At 43.5% G+C, this 22,280-nt stretch overlaps 1 protein-coding gene across 11 annotated transcripts in view; it reads left to right on the top strand.

Annotated features, from left to right (window-relative positions):
- CC2D2A (coiled-coil and C2 domain containing 2A) overlaps window positions 1-22,280 on the top strand; it is a 133,916-nt gene that overhangs the window by 63,539 nt on the left and 48,097 nt on the right. For all 11 annotated transcript variants that reach the window (XR_010409301.1, XM_064584295.1, XM_064584302.1 and 8 more), the window contains 5 exons: window positions 811-967; window positions 1,519-1,757; window positions 4,331-4,508; window positions 17,296-17,452; window positions 21,258-21,405. Coding sequence is in view for 10 of the 11 variants with exons in the window: in XM_064584295.1 (XP_064440365.1) it covers window positions 811-967; window positions 1,519-1,757; window positions 4,331-4,508; window positions 17,296-17,452; window positions 21,258-21,405 (879 nt within the window). In the remaining variant the exon portion in view is untranslated. The remainder of the gene's footprint in view (window positions 1-810; window positions 968-1,518; window positions 1,758-4,330; window positions 4,509-17,295; window positions 17,453-21,257; window positions 21,406-22,280) is intronic.

A 22,280-nucleotide genomic window follows, 5' to 3' on the forward strand; every position in this document is an offset into this window, starting at 1 on the left:
CCCACATGAATGTCAGCAAATCTGTGTCAACCTTAAAAGGAACAAGAACTTTAGGAGTAGAACCTGCAGGCCAGACGGCATTGATCACGGAAGCCCGGGCAATGAGCTGCAACGATCCCAAAGTGCTGGGGAGGAGGAGTTGGGTGTGGCGTGCCTGCCACCCCCTTCCAGAAGAATCACACACTGATTCACATACCACATTTGTCTAATTTCGGGTGGATTGGGCCACAGCACCTTTTGGGGCAGGAGATCTCCCAGCACTAATGTCCTACCGAGCACACTGCGGGAAACACGGCTTTGGGCTGGGCAGAGCTCCTCATAAAGTATCAGCAGAATCATCAAAGAAAAACTCAGATTGCCAATCCAAAGTCAGACTAGTAGTTTCGGGGGCTCAGAAGCAACATAATGAAGTGGTTCCTCAGAGACTTGCAGCACGAATAACTACGATGACACTCTACCCCTGCTGGTTGAGAATCTACAGGCGTTGGGTCTGTGTGCTCTGGATCACTCAGCTCAGGGGGGCATCGTTGCTTAACCGTAAGTAGCAATCTGTAGCTCATATTCCAGTTCCCTCCACTCACCAACTCTGTGTTCTTGGGCAAGTTACATCATCTCTCTGTGCCCCAGTCTCCTTGCCTGTGAAATGCAGATGCTCGTAGTATCTCGGCCTCCCAGGGTTGAGAGCTAACAGTTACAAAGCTTTCAGACGAGGCCCTGTCACATAGCAAGCCCCATACAGGTGTTTGCTGTTATTATTACTCTGTTACTTAATTTCAAGAGATAACCAAGGTACTGTAAATTATTTTAAAGGGAAAAAGTTGACCAGAAAACAGACGAAGAAGCATATGAGGCAGAAATTCAAGCTGAGATAAGTGAGTTGTTGGAAGAGCTCATGGAAGAGTATGAACGGAAGATGGAAGGGTATAGAGCCTCATACCAGCAATGGAAAGCCTGGAAGAAAGCCCAGGTTTGTCAAGTCCCTCGGCCTTGAGCAGGGCTGACCTTGGGGACAGGAGGAGGGAAACTGGACAGGCCGACTGGGGCCCCTGCTGGCTCCACTCTGTCTCCCATTGAAGGTAGGGCATTGATGCTTCTGGGCTTCCCTGGGAAAATGATATAACTTTGTACCCATAACCCTGCAACATTGAATCCAAGCACAATAAGTAACAGATCAGGTAACCTGCAATAGCTGTGCCCACAAGCCTTACTTTATTTTCAAGATGTGTCCTTGGCCTTTAGAGCCCATATTAATGTTCACCGGAATGGCTAACATTTTTAAGCTCTTTCTAGGTCCCAGGCATTACCTCAAGTCAACAACCCTGGGAACAGCTTCCTGTGATTGTCCCCATTTTGCAGATGAGAAAACAAGGCGCAGAGGGATCAAGCGGCTGCCCGAGCGCACACAGCTGCTTGAGGCGGAGCTGGGTCGGCATCCGGGTCCATCTGGCTCTGAAGACTATGGTTGTAAGCAAAATTGCAAAATTTCTGTTTGACATAAGATTGCCTTTTACCCAACAGAGGGCCAAGAAGAAGAAAAAGAAGCAAGCTGTCGAAGAACATCCCGACGAGGAGATGGAGGAGCCGTATCCCGGGGAGGAGCCTGTGAAACCGGTCCCCCCGGAGGCCACCGATTGGGCGCTGGTAGAGCAACAGGTGAGGGAGAGGGCAGCCCGGAGCAGGAGAAGGCCTGGGGAGCCCACGCTGGTGCCGGAGCTGAGCCTGGCGGGAAGCGTCACTCCCAACGAGCAGTGTCCCAGGTGAGCAGACGCCCCCTGCCTGGCACAGTGTGATCAGGAGAACCATGAACTCTGTAGATCGGTCTCAGATGGAACTACATGAACTTGTAGATGTTTGTCCGTATTTGGGTGATTTCAAATGGTTCCCCTACCTCAGGCATCCCCGGGGGCCACTCAGGAGCACGCTGAGGGAAGCTGCCTGTAGCAAGTGGTACCTGCATGGCTTTTGATTTAGAGCTTTTGTCTGTAACATCAGGGTATCTTCTCTCCACTGGTAGCACATTCTCTGCTCCCCAGCGCGGACGTGCAGGTCTGTCCTTGGCCCTTGTGTTCAGCTGCCCCAGGGGGGGCTAGCTTCTCTCTTTGAAGGCCCCCAGAGAGCCTCCCAGAGGAACTGTGGATACCCCCAGTAGCCATCTGAAGCATATTCTCCGGATTTGATAGAAATACTCTTCTAGGGGCTCCTGGGTGGCTCGGTTGGTTGAGTGTCTGACTCTTGATTTAGGCTCATGTCATGATCTCAGTGTTATGAGATCGAGCCCCATGTTAGGCTCCGTGCTGGGCGTGGAGCCTACATAAGATTCTCTCTCCCTCTCCCTCTGCCCCTGCCACCCCACATGTGCTCTCTCTCTCTCTTTTTTTCTCTCTCTCTCTCAAAAAAAGAAATACATTTCTAGTCATTCATGTGATGCTTAAGAGAGAAACAGTCAGAAGCTTCACCTTATATACATACATCTATACATATAATAAATTCAGTCACCCTCAGAAATAATTAGGATGTGGGGATTCATTAGAATGTCCATATAAAACTTCCTACAACCTCTTCAGTTTCAAACTTATGTTAGTGTATCAATAATGTATTTTTTAACTCTGGCTTTTTTCTTGTGTCCTCCCAACCTCACAGCATTCAGATACTACACATAAATAAACTATTCCCCAGCACTGAATTAGCTATTTTCAAGACACAAATAGCATGCCATATAAAAAAAAAAAAAATCCAAAATATGTGATTACACTTTTTTTTTTGATTACGTGTTTTTTTAAAGGGAAAATTTGGGCTGGATTTGGCAGTCTTTTGTCATGAGTCTTGTTTTGACTGAGAATATATACCTCAGTCTTAAATTTCTTGGTTTTCACTGGGATTTGGGACTATAACCTAAGTTACCCCAAACCAGTGATCATGATCAACCCTTCTCATCAGACCATCATATAAGGGGGACCATGCAAAAGAAGGGGGCGTCTTAGGTCTGTTTGTAGCAGGATGCTACTGGGAAGAAACCATAAAACAACTCTGAGTCGAGTCTTTAGGTGTCTTGAATACTTCTTGAAATTTGGTGTTAAACTCCTTTATAGAAAAAAACAAGTTGAAGTCATTGGAGCGATTCTATATCTGGGATGCGCCTAAATTACCGAGATGTAAAGAGTTAAAACTACCACCCAATTTAATGGGTACAAAATTTCTATTTGGGATTCTGAAAACATTCTGTAGAAGGATAGTGGAATAGATGCAAAACATTGTGAATGTATTTAACGCCACTGAACTGTCCACTTAAAAATAGTTAAAATGGTATTATGATGTGTATGTCTCACTGAAATTTATTTTTTAAATTTTTTTAAAGATTATTTATTTATTTATTTACTTGAGCGAGAGAGAGAGCACGAGCAGGAGGAGGGTCAGAGGGACAAGCAGATTATCCCCTGAGCTGGCAGCCCAACGTGGGGCTTGATCCCAGGACGCTGGGATCATGACCTGAGCTGAAGGCAGACACAACCCACTGGGCCACCCAGGCACCCCTGTCTCACTGCAATTTAAAAAAAAAAAAAGACGTCACCACCCAAAAAACCCTGAGTGTGCTTTGGATTTTATTTCATTTTTCTAAACGTTCCCTGTTCTTACCGAACTTGAGTTGCTATTGACTTAGCCAACAACTGGCACTCTGGGTGAGTATTTCTGAAAATATACACAATAAAATAAGACTACTCTTGGGGGTTTCACCTTTTTTTTTAACTTCCTTGCTCTAAGAATGATACGCTTGCCAGGACATCTTTTTCTGGAATCCAAGTGGCCTTTTAAAAAAAAGAAACTGCTCTTAATCCCCTGCATCCAGTGAGTACTCACCATTGGAAAGTGTTAAAAAAAAAAAAAAACTCGAATCTTGGAGAAGTGGATTTGACTTGTTACAATATACTATTGCATTTTTAGGATAAAACATCCCACCCAAATATCCATCACTACTGTCCCTTATGGATTGGATTCACTGTACTTACAGGACTATGTTTCCATTTACTTAAAACTTTGGGGTGCAAACATAGGCTTCTTTGAAAACATTTAAGGACACCGTAATATAGTGAATGATGCTTGGACTGCAGTTCTTTGGTCCCTGGTGGACTTTTGAGTGCCTCTTTCTTAGTCTGTATCACAGTTTATTATATGAAGCTCCTCGAGACCCGTGGCTGTTTTGGTGTGACAAGAGCTCCGATGATCGGCAGAGTCGTCCCCAGTGTATCTTGTTCTGTTCAGTGTCCATTTGTCAGACTCTCCAGTTTTCCCTAGTAAACTACTCACCCCATCTGTGATCGGTCTCACTTTTCAGGGCAGAGGTCTTGCGAAGGGAGGATGTCAAGAGGCGCTCCATATATCTAAAGGTGATCTTCAACGACAAGGAAGTGTCCAGGACCGACAGTCGACCACTTGGGGCAGACTTCCGAGTTCACTTTGGACAGATTTTCAATTTGCAGATATTCAACTGGCCAGAGAGTTTAACGTTACAGGTATGCATTTTAATTATAGTCATTGTCCCAAGCATTTTTTTGGTGATCACAGGTATGAGTGGTTTTAGGATTTATTTATTTATTTTAGACAGAAAGAGAGAGAGAGAGAGTGTACAAGCAGGGGGAGGGGCAGGGGGAGGGGGGAGGGGAGGCAGACTCCCTACTGAGTGGGAAACCCACTGAGTGGGAAACATGGGGCTCGATCTCACAAACCTGAGATTATGACCTGAACCAAAACCAAGAGCCAGACGCTTAACCGACTGAGCCATCCAGGCGCTCCAGGTACAAGATGGTTTTAAGTCATCCATTGACAACACTGGTGTCCTGATAGATTTTCAAGGTGAACAGAAGGTCAGCCTCCTCTTGGGCACGTCCTTATTGTCTTGGCAGAAGGAGATCTGTTTCCTCCTCACCTGAAAATGCTGGCCACGGCGCTCCAGTGTGTGCCTCGAGATGGGGAAGGGGGATGAGAGGCAGGGGGTCCCTGGTTTTTTTCTTTGGAGGAGTACTTCAATATCGCTGTCTGCCTGGATCCTAGCATGAAATACCTCAGAAATCAATACCGCCATCATCACAGGTGGCTATGATGGGGTGGCTACAGGTTATAGGAATCCCTCAAAATAAATATCACCTCTAATGTAAATCCCACCATTAGCAATATATTTATTTGTGCCTATTTAGCTTCCTAGGGCTGTCCCAATTAAGCTGCTCAAACTTAGTGGCTTAAAACAACAAATACTTATTCTTTCACAGCTCTGGAGGGCCTGAGGTCTGAAATCTAGGGGTCAGTAGGGCCATGCTCCCCCCAAAGCTCTAAAGGAGAATCCTTCCATGCCTCTGCCGATTCTGGTGGCCCTTGGCGTCCCTTGGCTTATAGCATCACTCCAATCTGCTGCCATCTTCATATGGCCACCTCCCTGTCTCTATGTGTCCTTTTTTGTTTCTTACAAGGACATTCTCACTGGGCTTAGGCCAACCGCAATCCCATGTGAGCTGATCTCGATGTTTAACTAATTACATCTATAAAGACCCTATTTCCAGATAAGGTCACATTCTGTGGTTCCAGGTAGACAGTAATTTTTAGAGGACACTATTTAATCCACTGCGGTGTCCAAGCTTGCTGTTCTAATGGTGAATCCTCTTCTATGACGCTAACAGAATTCTCTTTTATGATAGCCTGTTAACTAGGGTTGCAAATATCTGGCACACATGCCTTTGCTTGCCATCCACTACCCACATAGTCTGCATCCACCATGTGTGCACAGATGTCTCGTTCCCATCCACCACCCTTGCAAGAAGTGACTACTTGATCGTGTCTTTTTCCCCCACACTGAGGCTGGACAGGACTTCAGAATCCTTCCCAACACTGTTGAGGCAGCCACTACCTATTGGTTGTAACTGACATTAGCTGCAGGTACAATTACAGCTGTATCATTATTAAAATATTTAGGGGTGCATGGGTGGCTCAGTCGGTTGAGCATTTGCCTTTGGCTCAGGTCATGATCCCAGGATCCTGGATTCCAGCCCCGCATCGGGCTCCCTGCTAGGCAGGGAATCTGCTTGTCCCTCTCGCTCTGCCTCTCCACCTGCTTGTGCTCTTTCTCTCTCAAATAAATAAATAAAATCTTTAATAAAATAAAATAAAATACTTAAATACTTCTGTACTGCATTCCCTAAATGCCTCCCTGGCCACGTAGACCCCACTTCCAAGATCCCCTGGACCTTCCCACAATGAGCCAATTAAAGAGTGTGTGAACAAGGCTAATGCCTCCAGGACCTTGTTTTCATGTGTGGCTAACATCTCTTCTGATTGGTTAGCGCTTGGCCGTGAATATTCTTTGATTTTTTGGACATCAACCATTACCTAGATCCCAGTAGTCGGAGGGGGAGACGAACCATGAGAGACTATGGACTCTGAGAAACAAACCAAGGGTTTTAGAGGGGAGGGGGGGTGGGAGGATGGGTTAGCCTGGTGATGGGTATTAAAGAGGGCACGTACTGCATGGAGCACTGGGTGTTATACACAATGAATCATGGAACACTACATCAAAAACTAATGATGTACTGTATGGTGATTAATATAACATAATAAAAAAAATACGTTAAAAAAAAAAGCCTATTAAAACTGGTAGAGGAGGGTGCCTGGGTCAGTTAAGCATCCGACTCTTGATTTGGCTCAGGTCATGATCTCAGGGTCATGAGATGGAGCTCCCCCACCCCCAGTGTCAGGCTCAGCACTCAGAGCAGTCTGCTTAAGATTCTCTCCCTCTCCCTCTGTCCCTCCCCTCCCCAACTTGTGCATGCACGCACTCTCTCTCTCTAAAATAAATAAATATAAAAAAATAAAGAAGACTTAAAAAAAACGGTAGAGGAAGTTTGAGACAGCTAAGATAGGGAGCCCTCTTGAAATGGGAAGGAAGCATAGTAGCAGTGCTCGGGGTGAGATTAGGGCTGCCAAGCGATGGGAGGGGGACCCTTTTAGGGTCAACCACCTCAGATGGGGATCGCCCCAGAGACTGCAGCAGTTTTATCCTGTACCGTTTCATCCATGATCTGGGGGTGGCAAGGGCAGAGGGCGGTCCTCACTTACACGGCACCACGCATCAAGACTCAAGCCAGATTCTCTGCCACTGATATCTACACAATTGAATAAGGTTTGGTTTTGTTTTTTCTTTTTTTTCAATTTTAGAGCTGACTTGTCCCAGTCACTGCTTTAATCTTTAAAACCCTGTCCAATTTTTAAGAAAGTGTCTATGTATTCTGGAACTCGAAAAAAAATAGAACTTATTTTGCTGCTACCCTGAAAGTTAACTTCGGGCAGGAGGAGAAAGCAAGGACATTTTGTTAACATAAAAAATGGTATTTGAAAGGGGATTGGATTTGGAGGTTTGGTGAAAAACTGAGCTTTCCTAAAGCCTGAAAATTCCCTTTCTGGGATCATCCATGGGAAGATAATCTCTATAAGTTGCTACTTGCTTCCGCCTTGGTTTACAACGCTGTGTGGATACAGAGGGTGAAATTGGGGTGATGCTGCCTGCCGAGTCACCGGGAGTCACCTCCCACTCTGCGCTGGGAGGTGAGCTGGAGCTGCCCAGGCTCTCGGGTGTCAGGTTCATGCCCACCCTCCCAGCCCTCTCCTCCGGGGCCCCTGCTGACTGCCTGCACCACACCGAGGGTTCCTCCTCCTCTGTCCTGTTAGCAAAGCCACGCCTAGGGGCTCTGGGATCCTAGGGACTGGGTTGCACCTCACCACCACTCCCTGTGAGACACACCATTATTTGCATCACTTAACTACCATGCACCATGGATCAAAAGACACAATCCCATTTCAGATATGCTGAGATTTAAAAATCTAGTACTCTCTGTACCACTAAGACCTGATTAAGAGAGGCTTTTCTGTCCGGGGATTCCGTGAGTAAGGAGATGGGGGGCAGTGCCCTTCTGTTTGGATGGCCAAGGCCTTTGGATGGTTTAGAATCTGAATGCCTTTGGCGTAAATGTTGCACCCCGCTGGTCCTAAAGCCCCACATCTTCTCCACTTCCCGTATGAACCTCCTACCGTGGCCCTGAACCCATGTGGCTTTAGCAACAGTTTAAAGAAAGATTTACTGCATGTGAAAAACTGTCTAAATTAAGAATAACACTTGATGGAGAGGCGCCTGGGTGGCTCAGTCCGTTTAAGCGTCTGCCTTCCACTCAGGTCATGATCCTGGAGTCCTTGGATCGAGCCCCAAGTCAGGCTCCCTGTCCAGTGGGGAGCCTACTTTTCCCTCTCCTCCTCGCTCATGTGCTCTCTCTCACTATCTCTGTCTCTCTTTCCCAAATAAATAAGTAAAAATCTTTAAAAAAAAAAAAAAGAAGAAGAAGAAGAAGAAGAAGAAAACTTGATGGAGAAAGTACATGAACACAAACCCTAGAAGCCAACTTGTTGCTGTACTGTCACCTGCCCTGAATATCGAGGGGTTGCTGGAGGCCCCCATGTGAGTCCCTGCATACTAGGTCCACAGAATAGGAAAGCGTCCAGTTATTCAGAGTTTGCCCCCTCATTTGAATTCTGTCCTTGACTCATCTCCCCCATTCCTCCCTGCAGAGGAAACGCTGGCATGAGGAGACCAAGATTAAGGGGAAAAAGCATGTAGAGGGACAGAGTGAAGCGAGGGATAATAATGTGGGATAACATGGCCAGTAAGAAGGAGAGGGAGCCCTGGTAGGGGACACCCCACTGAGAAGAGCACAAAGGACAGGAGAGGAGCCCCCCCGCCAGCAGGTGTCCCTGTACTCAGACACCCTGACAGCCTGTGACAGTCTCTCTGCTGGGCAATCGTACATCTTCTGAATTTCTGTAGAAGGAAAGACGTCCTCCCTCTTCCATCATCACCAATATTTTACTTCACATTTATCTGAAATAGAAGGGAAGCTCCTAACCTCTCTCCTGTTTGCTACCTTGGATATTAGCTTGGTTGGATGTTGCAATCAAAACAATTTTTTTAAGTAATATGAAAAAAGTAATTCTCTAAAATATGATGAAATAAATCTTTTAACTAAACAAGCAAAATTTTATCCTGGAATACCAAGAATATATTCATAGGCAATTAGCCTGGCCCTAAGAGCTGAATCATGTCATCTTTAGATATTACAAATTAAAAGAGCCTTGGCTAAATTCTTAAGCTGTCTATAGAGATGTGATAATGGATCAAATCACATATCATAATGGCTCAATGGCATAATTTTTATGATTGAGGAGTAGTTACAGATGAAATTAATTTAAGGGCTATTGTATTTCAACTCTCTAGGAATTGAGCTATGCCATTTGGGAATTTTCCACATAATTGCAAGTGTGGAATTAGGGAAGGTTCAAGAATTACTGGCAGCTTTAAGAGGGTGAGGAAAATTGCCTTAAATGTATCTGTTTACTCCAGCGTTATCAAATCCTTAACTTTAGAGCCCAGAGTACTTCAGAAAAAGTTCTGAGATTCTCAAAACTATAATGCATCAGTTGGCGACCCAACAACCACGCCGTGCATGTTTGCTGCTTAAGAGCCAGTTGAGTGTCTAATCCTGAGCCAGGCATGAGGTAGAGAACTGGAAGCCCCAGGCCAGAGGGGTTCCCATGGCGCTGGCTGGGGGAGCTTTGAATCCTGCTGGCAGAGGAGGAGAGAGCTCCAGAGAAGAAGTACTTGGCTTTGGGCAGATGTCAGGGACCGGTGATGGGAACAGTGTTAACTGAGGGGTTTGATTCCTTGCATGTTTTGAACCCGAAGGCTGAAGCCAGGCTTGAGAAAAGAATGCGCGGGGGGCAGAGGGGGGTCGTATGAAGCAGGAGATAAGGCCAGAGCCGGCACAAAAAGCCAGCAGTGAGGCAACGGAATGGGATGGGGCCCAGCCCTGGAAGCAGGTGGAAGGCATTAATTAAAACAACTGGGACCTTGAAAGGAGAGATGGATAGCACTTCGTGACAGCCGGACCTGTGACAGTACAAAGGAGTTGAACCATGGCTGGCCCCAAGGGGAGGGTGAGGCTGGACTTCTCGGGACTGGGGAGTAGGAGCAGGCCCAGAGTCCCTCCAGAAAGGTCCTAAAAATCTCCGCTTCTGAGGTCTTTCCAAAACAAATGCTTGGCCTTTCACAAGAATGAAGGTTGATTTAGAAATAAAATAGTTTTGGGGTGCCTGGGTGGCTCAGTCAGTGAAGTGTCCGTCTCTTGATTTCGGCTCAGGTCATGATCTCAGGGTCGTGGGATCGAGCCCCATGTCAGGCTCCGTGCTGGGTGTGGAGCCTGCTTAGGATTCTCTCTCCCTTGCCCTAAAAAAGGAAGGGAGGGAGGGAGGGAGGGAAAGAAAATAATTTTGTGATGATTAGCTTTATTTCTTCATCATTCACATCTGTATCAGTCTTTTGTCTTCCTGACCCCCCCAAACTGACAATGATCACGTTATGCTGCTGGGTGGCGCTTACATTTTGTAGCATTATTTTTCCTTATGAATCAGTCCTGTTGAGCTGTCATATCCCTGGCACGTGGACTGAGATTGGGGATTTTTCCTTTGAACCTAGTTGGTGGTTACTCGAGTTCCTTCCTACGTCCTCTCCTGATCTCTCCCGCTCGTCCGTAGAACTGCATTATTGGAGTGGGGGAAATGGTCCTGTTTGGAGAAGTGTCTTTGTCAGCCCTTGTCCGGCTCACTTTCGTGGTTGCTACTGGTCCTTTGTGGACGTTAGTCCAAAACATAGTTTTTGCACACACATCTCTATCTACTCAGTTGCATGATGCTGAGTCAGGCTGTTGAAAGCTGACTCTAGGAGCCAAGGGGAGCAGATACCAGAGGCCCTGGGGTGTGCAAAACAGAGGAGCCAGGGGGCCAAGAGCAGGGAGAAAGGACAGTGGCTGCACTGGGAGGACAGGGCAGGGGTCCAGGTGAGGTCATCTGCAGGTGAGAAGTTGCAGGCTGGACTGGACAGAGGCCCGTGAAATGGAGAAGATCTGTAGGAAATAACACTTACTGCTTATCTAACTGCAACACCAGGTTTTTCACAAACGCTGTCTGATGTTATCCTAAAGAAAACCACAGGTGCTGTTATTCTCCCGCTGAGCTTCAGAGTTACTGAGAAACTTTACAACACCGAGCAGGTCAAGAGGCAGAGGAGAATTCAAACCCAGGCCTGTCTGACTCTAAATTTTACACCCATTTCACCCTGTTCATTGGGTATATCGGTAAAGAAGAGCAAAGTCTAATATTTGATGTATCTCTGCACTTTGAGAGCTAATCACTGTGGGAGAAGTCTTAGAAAACACTGTCGGCCGTCCCAGCACATTGAGCTGTGTAGCTATTTGGTAGCATCTGGTATAACAGCTCCTGAGCACCTGCAATATTGCAGGCACTGTGCTTTGTGTGTAAACTCATTCCATCTTCACCGCAGTCCCGCGGTAGCCGTACTATGGTCCCCCTTATACTGAAATGCTGAGACCTTAAGTACCTGCCCTAACATCACACAACCAGAAGGTGGCAGGGCCAGCCCCGAGCCCCCAGCCCCCAGAACCTGCTTCCATATCCACCTCATCATGCTGCACCCACCGGTAGTTTGTACCTTGGCTCCAACAAGTGTCTTATTGCATAGACATTGTGCAAGGCATGGGGGTCGGGGGGTAGGGGGAACGGGAAGACAAACCTGATGTGGTCTCCGGCACAGCCATAGGCTGCAGTGGGGAAATGACAGGAGGACCTGGTGACTGAGGTCCAGCGGGGCGGGGGGAGAAAAAGGGAAGATGCCAAGAGAAGGCTCCCTCTCCCAGAGGCTTGGCAGAGAAGGGAAGGAGGGAAATGGATCAGGAGGGAAATTGACAGGGATCGTGGCTTGCTTTAGGGTGTTGATTTGAGCATCTCTGTTGAATGTGAATCAGGGATATTTCCTGTCCTGTTTCTCCCTTAGCATTCCACCTTCAAACACACACACAAGCCCTCGTTTTGCTCAGAGCAGTGCTTCTCAAGCAGAGGTAATTTTGTACCCCAGGGGACGTGTAGCAGTGTCTGGACACATTTTAATAGTAACAAGTGGGGAGCTAGTGGGCACCTCTAATGGGTTGAGGCCAGGGATGTTGCTAAACAGCCTACACTTACAGACAGCTCACCACAGTGAAGAATCGTCCAACCCCAAATGTCAATAGTGCTGCGGTTGACAACCCCAGACTTAGGGAAAAAACAAAAGTTAAACTTAATTATACAGAAAGCTGTTTACAAACACCAAGCCCAAGGTGCCCATTTTCTGATTTTTCGAAAACAGCATTGCACGCTAGCATTAAATAAAACTCCTGCCACCTTGAAAGAGCAGAGTGAAAAGTGTGGGAAAATTTTGGATGTTTTTTTGGCTTTGTCAGATGGAATCCCTTTTTCTTTATTAAAAAAAGTTGATGGGCACCTGGGTGGCTCAGTTGGTTAAGCGTCTGCCTTCGGCTCAGGTAATGATCTCAGGGTCCTGGATCGAGCCCCCCGTCGGTCTCCCTGCTCAGAGGGGAGCCTGCTTGTCCCCCTACTTCTGCCCCTCCCCCTGTATGCATGCTCTCTCTCTCTCTCTCCTTCTCTCTCTCTCTGTCTCAAATAAATAATCTTTTTAAAAAATAAAATAATTTAAAAAGTTGATAATGACTTCCAAGAAAGTAGTCTCAATTAGCAAACATTCCACTCCCCTAGAGTTCATAATGCCTCTGTCCTAAAGACTCAGCACCAAGAGTCTCCATTTAGTTCTTCTGCCCATTTAGGGCAGCTCTCCATTTAGTTCTTCTCTTCATTAAATAGGAATGTGTTTCCAGAGACTGGGAACAAGGACCTTTCCTCGGACGTCCACCAGAAATGCCCTTTCTACAACAACGGCATGTTTTATGGGTCATTACTTAAGCACAATGACCAGCACAGGGCACACCCACAAGGAATAAAAACCAAAACAGAAAAGCTTAGAAGGAACTCTTGTGGTCCTTCCACACTAAAGTTTTTGATGAATATTAAAGTCCAACAGAGATGTTTTTTGTAAAGCCGTTGGTACCATGTAATACAGAAACTTTATCTTACACAGCTAAATAAGCAAACACTGGGTTCTTATGTTATAGAAAGAGATGCAAGGTATATGAAAAATATTTGGATTTGTTCTTATTTTTAAATATGCTTCACACACTTATTTAACTGCATTGAGTGTTGGAACATTTTGGAATTCTGAAGTAGTAGAAGGTGAGAGAGTCACAAGGTCAGAGACACAAGGTTTAATGAAATATTAAATACTGCATTCATGTCACTTTCTGAAACTTGTTTTGCCATCATAAATGGTATTTTCTAATTATTGGTATGCTTTCTTTTCCCTTAACTTGAAGTAATATCAGGACTTCATTAGCTCCTGATTTTTTTAAAAGCATTTAAGCCTTAATGTAGTTCATTTTTCACTTCCTTGCCTGCCTTTGGGGACCCAGAAATATAGATGATTTCATTACAAATATGGAATATGCCATAAAATTCCTACAAATCCTCAGCAACTTAATGTCTTTCTTGAAAAAAATTAGTGTCTTGAAAAGACAGATCTTACAAGTTTAATTTAAATAAAAGAAATTCTTATTTCATAGAGTTTACTAAAACCAGTTGACCAGTAAGATTTAACAAGATATTTGGAAAGTGTAATTATGTTTATGAAAGAGCTTTGTAAACCACAAAGTACTATAAAAATGCAAGAGCTTATTGTCAATTGTATGCCCAGAGGAAGAAGAATAAACATTTATTGAGCTCATAAGGAAGGAAAGAGACTTTTCATACCATGTCCTAATGCTTCACCACTGCCTTCCTGCAGAGCTTTAAATAATGTCTTCATTTTATAATGAAAGCAAAAAGCAGGGAATGTCATGCCCAAGGTCACATAGCTACTAAGTGTCAATGTCAGGATTCCAGATCTGTTGCAACACAAGGCTGCCCTGTCCTATCCACCACACTGCCCTCTACAGGCTGCGAGAAGAGTGACAAGTAGGGAGTAAAATAAGTGAGAAAATCTGAGAGCTTTACTACACCCAGGTCTACCAGCTGTTCAGAGAAGAAAACCATTCCTTTCCATGGATTTATCATTCAGTGCCTTATTTCTAGGTGTGCCTGACTGGTTCAGTCAGTGGAGCATGTGACTCTTGATCTCAGGGTCAAGAGTTTGAGCCCCACATTAAAGGTAGAGTTTACTTAATAATAATAATAATAATAATGCCTTACTTCTCTTAAGAGTTAGCATGCTCCCTTCTAAATACATTAATTCTCAGATGGCAGGTACTGGGCATTCAAAGGGAAATCAAGCAAGACCCCTATCCTCAAGAATCTCCATGTCCAGTGAGACAGACAATGCATAAACAAGAAATTTCGATAGAGTGGAAATTGTTTCTCTAGGGAAAACACAGGGTATGGTGGTGGCACATAAGTGGGTATGGGTGGGCAGGTGGCAACTCTCCACATGTCTCACTTGGTGCCTAGTACACGTGGGCACCTTGCAGTGAGTTAAAGCACCTGCTCTGGAGTAAACGGGACACACCTGCCTTGCTGAGGCAGCGTCCCTCTTGAGAGTTCTGAGCAACCAAGGAGTCTGAGACAGGAATAGCTCAGTAGTCTTTTGATCACAATCACATATGCTGAGTGATCCTTTAAGTTTTCATTATAAACATTGCTTTTTTTTTTTTTTTTGCTTGTTTGTTTGCTTTTAAAGTAGGCTTCATGCCCATCATGGAGCCCAGCATGGAGTTTGAACCCACAACCCTGAGATCAAGACCTGAGCTGAGATCAAGAGTCAGATGCTTAACCAACTGAGCCACCCAGGCGCCCCTAGACATTGTTTTTATAGTACTTTCATTTTTTGTTGTTTTTTAAATTCAGATTTTAAATACTCTTTCAATCATTATTTCTCACCAGTTTGTCTAAACTAATTATATTTTCTGGATCATGGCTATGACTTTAAAAGAATTCTTAATTGTTTGATCACCTTTCAGATTGTCCTTGGCCCATAAGGAAGACATAGCAAAAAAGTGTATGAGTTTTGAAGTGAAACAGTTGTGGATTCAAATCCCAGCTTTTTGAATTACCAAATGAATGGCTGGAGGAGTTTCTCCTCTTGGACCCTCAAATCCATCATCCAGAATTATTGGGTCTATTATCCGGCTTAATCTTCACCACAAACCATCCTTCATAGGAATGTGTGAAAGATTGAACAAAATGCCAGACCAAAAGCCCATACTGGGCTGCATACAAATGGATGTCTCAATTAAAATGTTGGCCAAAAAAAAAGTTTTAAAAAGGAAAGAAAACATACCATTTTCTCAGGCTGAAACTTCATGCTAGTGAGTCCACAATTTAACAGGTCAACCAAGGTCTTCTGTGCAAGAAAAAATAATCTGCTCTATGTTCTTTAAGTTCTGTAAGATTACAACTCCTGTGGGAGTTTGGGGCAAGCAACAAATGGCATTCCTTTTTCCTTTAGAGCTCTAAACCAATAAAAATACAGAGAAATTTAAAAATTATGAAAAAGGAGGAGTGTCGCCTACAAATTAATAGAGGCTTGAGGGACTTATCAATCAGTCACACTGTACAGAATATATTTTGATCCTGATTCAAACAAAGCTTTACAGTAATTTCTTGAGACTCTGAAGGAAATGTGAAACTTACTGATATTTGACATTATGAAGGAATTACTGTGATAATAATATTAAAACTATGCTTTTTTTTATATCCTTGTCTTTTAGAGACACATATTGAAATATTTACAGATGAAATGATGTCTGGGTTCCAAATATTGGTGGAGAGGGGAAAGCGTGAGAGTAGAGATGAAACCAGGTTGGCCGTAAGCTAATGGTATTTGAAGCCAGGTGATGGGTTCATGCTATATTGTTCTTCTAGGATTATGTGTTTGACATTTTCCATAAAAGATGTTTTTTAATAGAGAACAAAATATCACCTTTTTTACTGATAAAGATGAATTTGGAGAATGTGGCATTACTCATGGGCTTCCTGCTGAGCCCTGAATTAGGTGGACTTGGACACTTGGCACAGGTGGGCCCTGACAATCACCGGTCTCTTAGTGCCCACAGCCTGTTAGAATAGCTCACAGTGATATTAAGTCTAGGGTCCTGAGTTCGGTGATTATGTCTTTGTCTTTGCCCCAGTAGCCCCTCCAAGCTCAGTCAGCCATCTGGCAAATGCGAGCTGGTGGATACCAGGGAGACGGGGCCAGGATGGCAGCCTAGCACAAATTCAGCCTCATCCTCATCCTTGAAAAAGAATTCATATCATATGCCCTGTAGGGGAGAGTGGGGGGAGAGAACCTGTAGTGTCATCTTTGTGCATGCCAGTGGTAAATGGAAAGTACTGATCAGAGGGGGACTCTATTGCACAAGAAGAAAAATATGAAGATTTAATTAGTAAAAATAAAAGAAGTGAAATCAGCACTTTGGAGAAATGTGTACCAGCCAGAGACCTCTTGCAGGGAAAGAATAAAACACAGGAAAGAAGCCAGCAGAACTGTGGAATATTTTGACATCTTCTTACCACAAAAGTGCAATGATCCGAGGACACAAGAGAAATTTGATCCAATGGAGCAAAGTTCCTCCTGAAGCTGCCTTGTATATTCATAATCTACGGTTGCCTTGGCAATGGACCCTTAATCTCATGGAGATGACAGTATAATGAGACACACCACAGTAATTAGACTGCAGCGGGTCTAGTTGGCTCCCTCTTGGGAGAAAGTCTGAGAAGGAGCTGGTAGGGTTTCAGCAGCCAACAAATTAAATGAGCTCTTGAAGGAAAGAATTTGAAAGATTTACTAAATAGTAGATTTGAACCTGATACTCTAGAGTACTTCTAGGTATGATACTTCTCCTATTGACTTTGAGGTTGGTGTAAATAATAAATCACCTAGTGGCATGCTCATTTTATCTGACCCATTCCACCTGATGGCGTTTCTTTCCGAGATAACATAAACCAGGAAAAAGAGGAATCCCACTCTCCAGATAACCTGTGTATTGGCTTGAAATGAAACAGTTTTGGTAGCCTACTAATTTGATTAACCTCTCTACCCCAGGTTAGTAGACCAGACAAGAGGACAGGATGTCAACAACTTGGCCACAAATAGGGTGTAACTTATTGTCCATGGGAACCATAATAACACAACTCAACTTTTCCACTCTGAAATGGATGCTCTGGGCGAGAACAGTGGTCCACATAGATAAGTGGATTAAATATCTGGGAGCACACTCCTGCTATTTTTCTTTGACTGTTTTTCTTCTTCAATTTCAGGTATATGAAACAATTGGACACAGTGGTACCACTTTGCTAGCGGAAGTGTTTCTGCCTATTCCTGAAACTACCATTGTCACTGGAAGGGCTCCCATTGAAGAAGTGGAGTTTAGCAGTAACCAGCATGTGACACTGGACCACGAGGGAGTTGGAAGTGGTATGGAAAGCTAATTATTATTAGTAGCTCACGATTTTACTGTCAGTTTTGAACATAGCCTTTTTTTTTTCATTTTCAAACAACCAGAAAATTATAAAATTGCTTTCAGAAATTCAAATTAAAATGATGAATTGCACTTTTTTGCAGTCTTTTTTTGTATACTGTGGGTGGCCAATAAATTCATATAACTAGGCAAGTATAAAGTAGTTTGACAATGTGGATAAAGACCTTTAAAATGCCTTTAACATCTTAATTTTTCTTCTAGGAATCTTTTATAAGGAAATAATTTGAAACGAGGACAAAGCTTTGTGCATAAAAAAATGTACATCATGGTATTATTCATAAGGCTGAAAAAATTGAAAAAACTTAAATAATTATAATAGGGATATTATTAATTAATATTATCTCTCTTATTCCCTATAACTGTGATTAGATAGATGATGTACCTTCTCTGTTCACCATGTTTCTTAACTCCATAATATACCTTGCTATCTTTTTCTTTCACTACTGTATTCCGTAAAACTTCTTTAAATCTGTCTTCCAAGTCATGAATTCACTCTTTGGCTGTGTCTAATCACTGAGTTTTTCATTTTAATTTTTGCATTTTTCACCTCTAGAAATTCTATTTAATTCTTTTCCAATCTGTCTGGTCAGTTCTGATAACGTTTGTCCTTTCCTCCGACTCTCAATCACTTCATTTCTTTTATTCAGTCATTACTTCCTTTATTTTTAAAAACATATTACACATACTTTTTAACATTCTGTATCTGATCATTTCAATACCTACCTGCTTATTGGTCTGATTCTGTTGCCCCTTTTCATGGTGTCTTGTTTCCTTATGTGTCTAGTGATTTTCTATTGTGAGCTCGTATCTGGAGATGTATCTGCAAGAATTCTTTGAGGCTCAAATCCAATTGCCAACCTGCAAGTCTGGAGATCTAGGCTTTAGTTCCAGCTCTCACACTGATAAGGTGTGGCACCCTAGTAATTATGTAATCTCTTTGAATATCATTGTCTTCATACACAAAATGAATCTAAAGATACATCCTTTAATGTCTTTTAGGGTTATTTTGAAGATTAAAGTGGACGTTCAATTTGAAGGAAAGATCTTTGAAAAATACAAAGATGCTCTTACAGTGTAATAGTGGTTCTGTTTTGTGCTGCTAATATTAACTGGAACTCCAGGGCATGCAGTCGCTATATTTAGTGCTTGAAAATCTTTTCTTCCTTGAGTTGATTAAACAACCTGCCCCGAGACTTTTTATCATTAATTTCCAACTGGTAGAAGCCAGATAAGTAAGTGAGGCTTATGGTTGCCCAGTAGTTTAAGAGTAGCTGAGGTTTGTTGAGTGGCCACAGTCTTCCAGGCACTAAGTGCTCTGACGTGTGGCTCCTCACTAGGGCATAGCCCCACCCTCAGGCACTTGAACTTATTCCTTCTGCCAAAAATGCTCTTTCCCAACATATCTGCATGTCTCATTTCCTCCTTTTCTTCAGGCCTTTATCCAAAAGTCCCCTCTCATGGAGCCTCCTCTGCCACCCCATCTAAAAGTTCAGCCCTTCCCCACCCCCACAAATGCACATTTTCTATATATGTTCCCTAATTTATGGTTTCTCCTCCACATCTATCCCTCTCTAACGTACCACATGTTCCTCTTTTTTATTTATTTATTTTATTTTTTTATTAACATATAATAACCCTTGTTTCAGGGGTACAGGTCTGTGATTCATCAGTCTTACACAGTTCACAGCACTCACCATAGCACATACCCTCCCCAATGTCCATCACCCAGCCACCCCATCCCTCCCACCCCCCTCCACTCCAGCAACCCTCAGTTTGTTTCCTGAGATTAAGAGTCTCCTATGGTTTGTCTCCCTCTCCAGTTTTGTCTTGTTTCATTTTTCCCTCTCTCTCCCTATGATCCTCGGTCTTGTTTCTCAAATTCCTCATATCAGTGAGGTCATATGATACTTGTCTTTCTCTGATTGATTTAATTCGCTTAGCATAATACCCTCTAGTTCCATCCACATCATTGCAAAGGCAAGATTTCATTTTTTGATGGCTGCATAATATTCCATTGTATATATATACCACTTCTTCTTTATCCATTCATCTGTTGATGGACATCTAGGCTCTTTCCATAGTTTGGCTATTGTGGACATTGCTGCTATAAACATTGGGGTGCATGTGCCCCTTCAGATCACTACATTTGTATCTTTGGGGTAAATACCCAGTAGTGCAATTGCTAGGTCATAGGGTAGCTCTATTTTCAACTTTTTGAGGAACCTCCATACTGTTTTCTGGAGTGGCTGCACCAGCTTGCATTCCCACCAACTTCTTACCAATTCCTTTTTTAAAATCTTTTTTAATTTTCATCTTCACAGTCATATTTCATCCCTTCATTGTATTTACCCTTATTTTTGTGTATATTATAAGTTTTTCTTTCTTTAAAATTTTGGGAGACAATTTCTTCTAACAGACCAAAATACACCCAAAATCTATTGTGTGGCTCTGTTCTGTTCACCAGACTAATCATATTTTTTTTTCCTTTCTTTTCCCCCCAGTTTCGGGTCTCTTCTGATTTGTTTAGTGTGTATTTTTCTAGGGTTGTTGTTACCGTTTTAGCATTTTCTTAGCATTTTGTTCTCTCATTCATCTATTCTCCTCTGGACAAAATGACAAGGTGGAAAAACTCAAAAAGTACAAGAGGCAGTACCAACTGCCAGGGACCTAATCAGTACAGTCATTAGTAAGATGTTGGAACTAGAATTCAAAATAACAATGATAAAGAGACTAGCTGAGCTTGAAAAAAGCATAGAAGATACTAGAGAATCCCTTTCTGAAGTAAAAGAACTAAAATCTAACCAAGTAGAAATCAAAAAGGCTATTAATGAGGTGCAATAAAAAATGGAGGTTCTAACTGCCAGGATAAATGAGGCAGAAGAGAGAATTAGTGATATAGGAGACCAAATGATGGAGAATAAAGAAGCTGAGAAAAAGATAAACAACTACTGGATCACAAAGGGAGATTAGAGAGATAAGTGATACCATAAAGTGAAACAACATTAGAATAATTGGGATCCCAGAAGAAGAAAGAGAGAGGGGGGCAGAAGGTATATTGGAACAAATTATAGCAGAGAACCTCCTTAATTTGGGGAAGGAAACAAGCATCAAAATCCAGGAGGCACAGAGATCCCCCCTCAAAATCAATAAAAATAGGTCAACCCCCCAACATCTAATAGTAAAACTCACACGTTCCTCTTATTTCTCTTATTTATTGCCTGCCTCCCTTGCTGGAATATAAACTCCTTGAGAACAGGGATTTTCATCAGTTCTGCTTCTTTACTGCAATCTGCAGTCCCTAAAATAGTGCCTGGCATGAAGGAGGGACTCAAATGCGTATCTATTGACTGAGTGAATGAATGGAGGTCTTCACTGTCATCTTTTTAGGAGGTACTATTTTTATCCCTATTTTATACATAAAGAAACGAAGGCTTAGAGAAGTTAAGCAATCTGTTTGTGGTCACACAGCTGTTAAGTGGCAGAACCAGAATAGGCACACAGATGTCCCACTCCACAGTGCCTCATTCATTCTGTAAGGTCTACACACTGCTGTCAGAGCTAGAACCAAGTGGCTAATGCTGAGCGTCATTGCCTGAAGAAGTTCAGGGATGCTGATCGGAATTATGTTCCATCCTGCCAGCCCTAAAGCCCCTCCATCCCATTTGACTGTCTGCTTTCCTACCAGGGCTGGGCTCGCTCCCTTTTCCTCAACAACGTCTGTGTAATCTGGTGTTTCCCTAGGAGTGCCCTTCTCATTTGAAGCGGACGGTAGTAATCAACTGATTCTAATGACCTCGGGGAAGGTGTCCAACGGTGTGGCTTGGGCCATTGGAGAAAACGGGATCCCTTTAATTCCCCCACTGTCACAGCAGAACATCGGATTTAGAAGGTATTGTGTGTCTAGAATAAATGCATGAGTAATGTCAGCGTTTGCATTCATGACACGGGAGGGGGAAGCCTGCAATATCACATTCTTTCCTTTTATTCTCATGTGCCAGTATTTTCAGGGTCTTTTTATTGTTCTTGAGGTAAGAATTAAAATATTAATAGCCTAATAAATATTAGATGTTCAGCAGTGTCAGAAACAGCAAAAAGCACTTCGCCTTACTTAATCTCTCCAGTAACTCTGTGAAGGATTCCTGTCCCCATTTTATAGACGGGGGAAGTACACAGCACGTGTATACGTGGTCCTCAGTGTGAATGAGGATGGTTGTAGAACCTTCTGATTATTATAAAAGTCCCCACGGTCAGATCTCTTCCTTGATTGCTAGCTCCTTAGGTTCCTACCAGAGCAGAAGAAAAGGCACTCTGGACCTCCCCCATTTCCCCCCTAAGCTGGTCCCGCCTCCTTGTGGCTGGTGCCTGCCCAGGCAGCCTGGACTACGGGAGCCAGGCTCAATTCTTGCTTCCGTCCTGCCCCAACAGTTGTGCCTTGAGTTGATCTTTTAACCTTCTAGGCCTCAGGTGCCTCCACTCTAAAACTAAAGGATTTACCCTGATCATCAAGAAGACACTTTCCAATTCACAGGCTGTCATTTATGACATGAGTGAAAACAGAGTGGGGCTCGTTTTGTTCCCTTTATGTCCTCTCTGCCCCGATTCTGATGCCTGTGTCCCTGGGACAAGCACAGGGAATGCTGCTCTGTGCTTTTGCAGTCAGGAGTCCAGTAGCCACGTCCCGCGGAGGCCTTGGAGTATAAGCATGACAGATGTATACTTGGAGTATAAGCATGACAGATGTATCCCGCGGAGGCCTTGGAGTAT

Source organism: Mirounga angustirostris, unplaced genomic scaffold, assembly GCF_029215605.1.
Source record: "Mirounga angustirostris isolate CCGP_5_RB_7025 unplaced genomic scaffold, mMirAng1.0.hap1 SCAF_2, whole genome shotgun sequence".
In the NCBI taxonomy this organism is placed as follows: Eukaryota; Metazoa; Chordata; class Mammalia; order Carnivora; family Phocidae; genus Mirounga; species Mirounga angustirostris.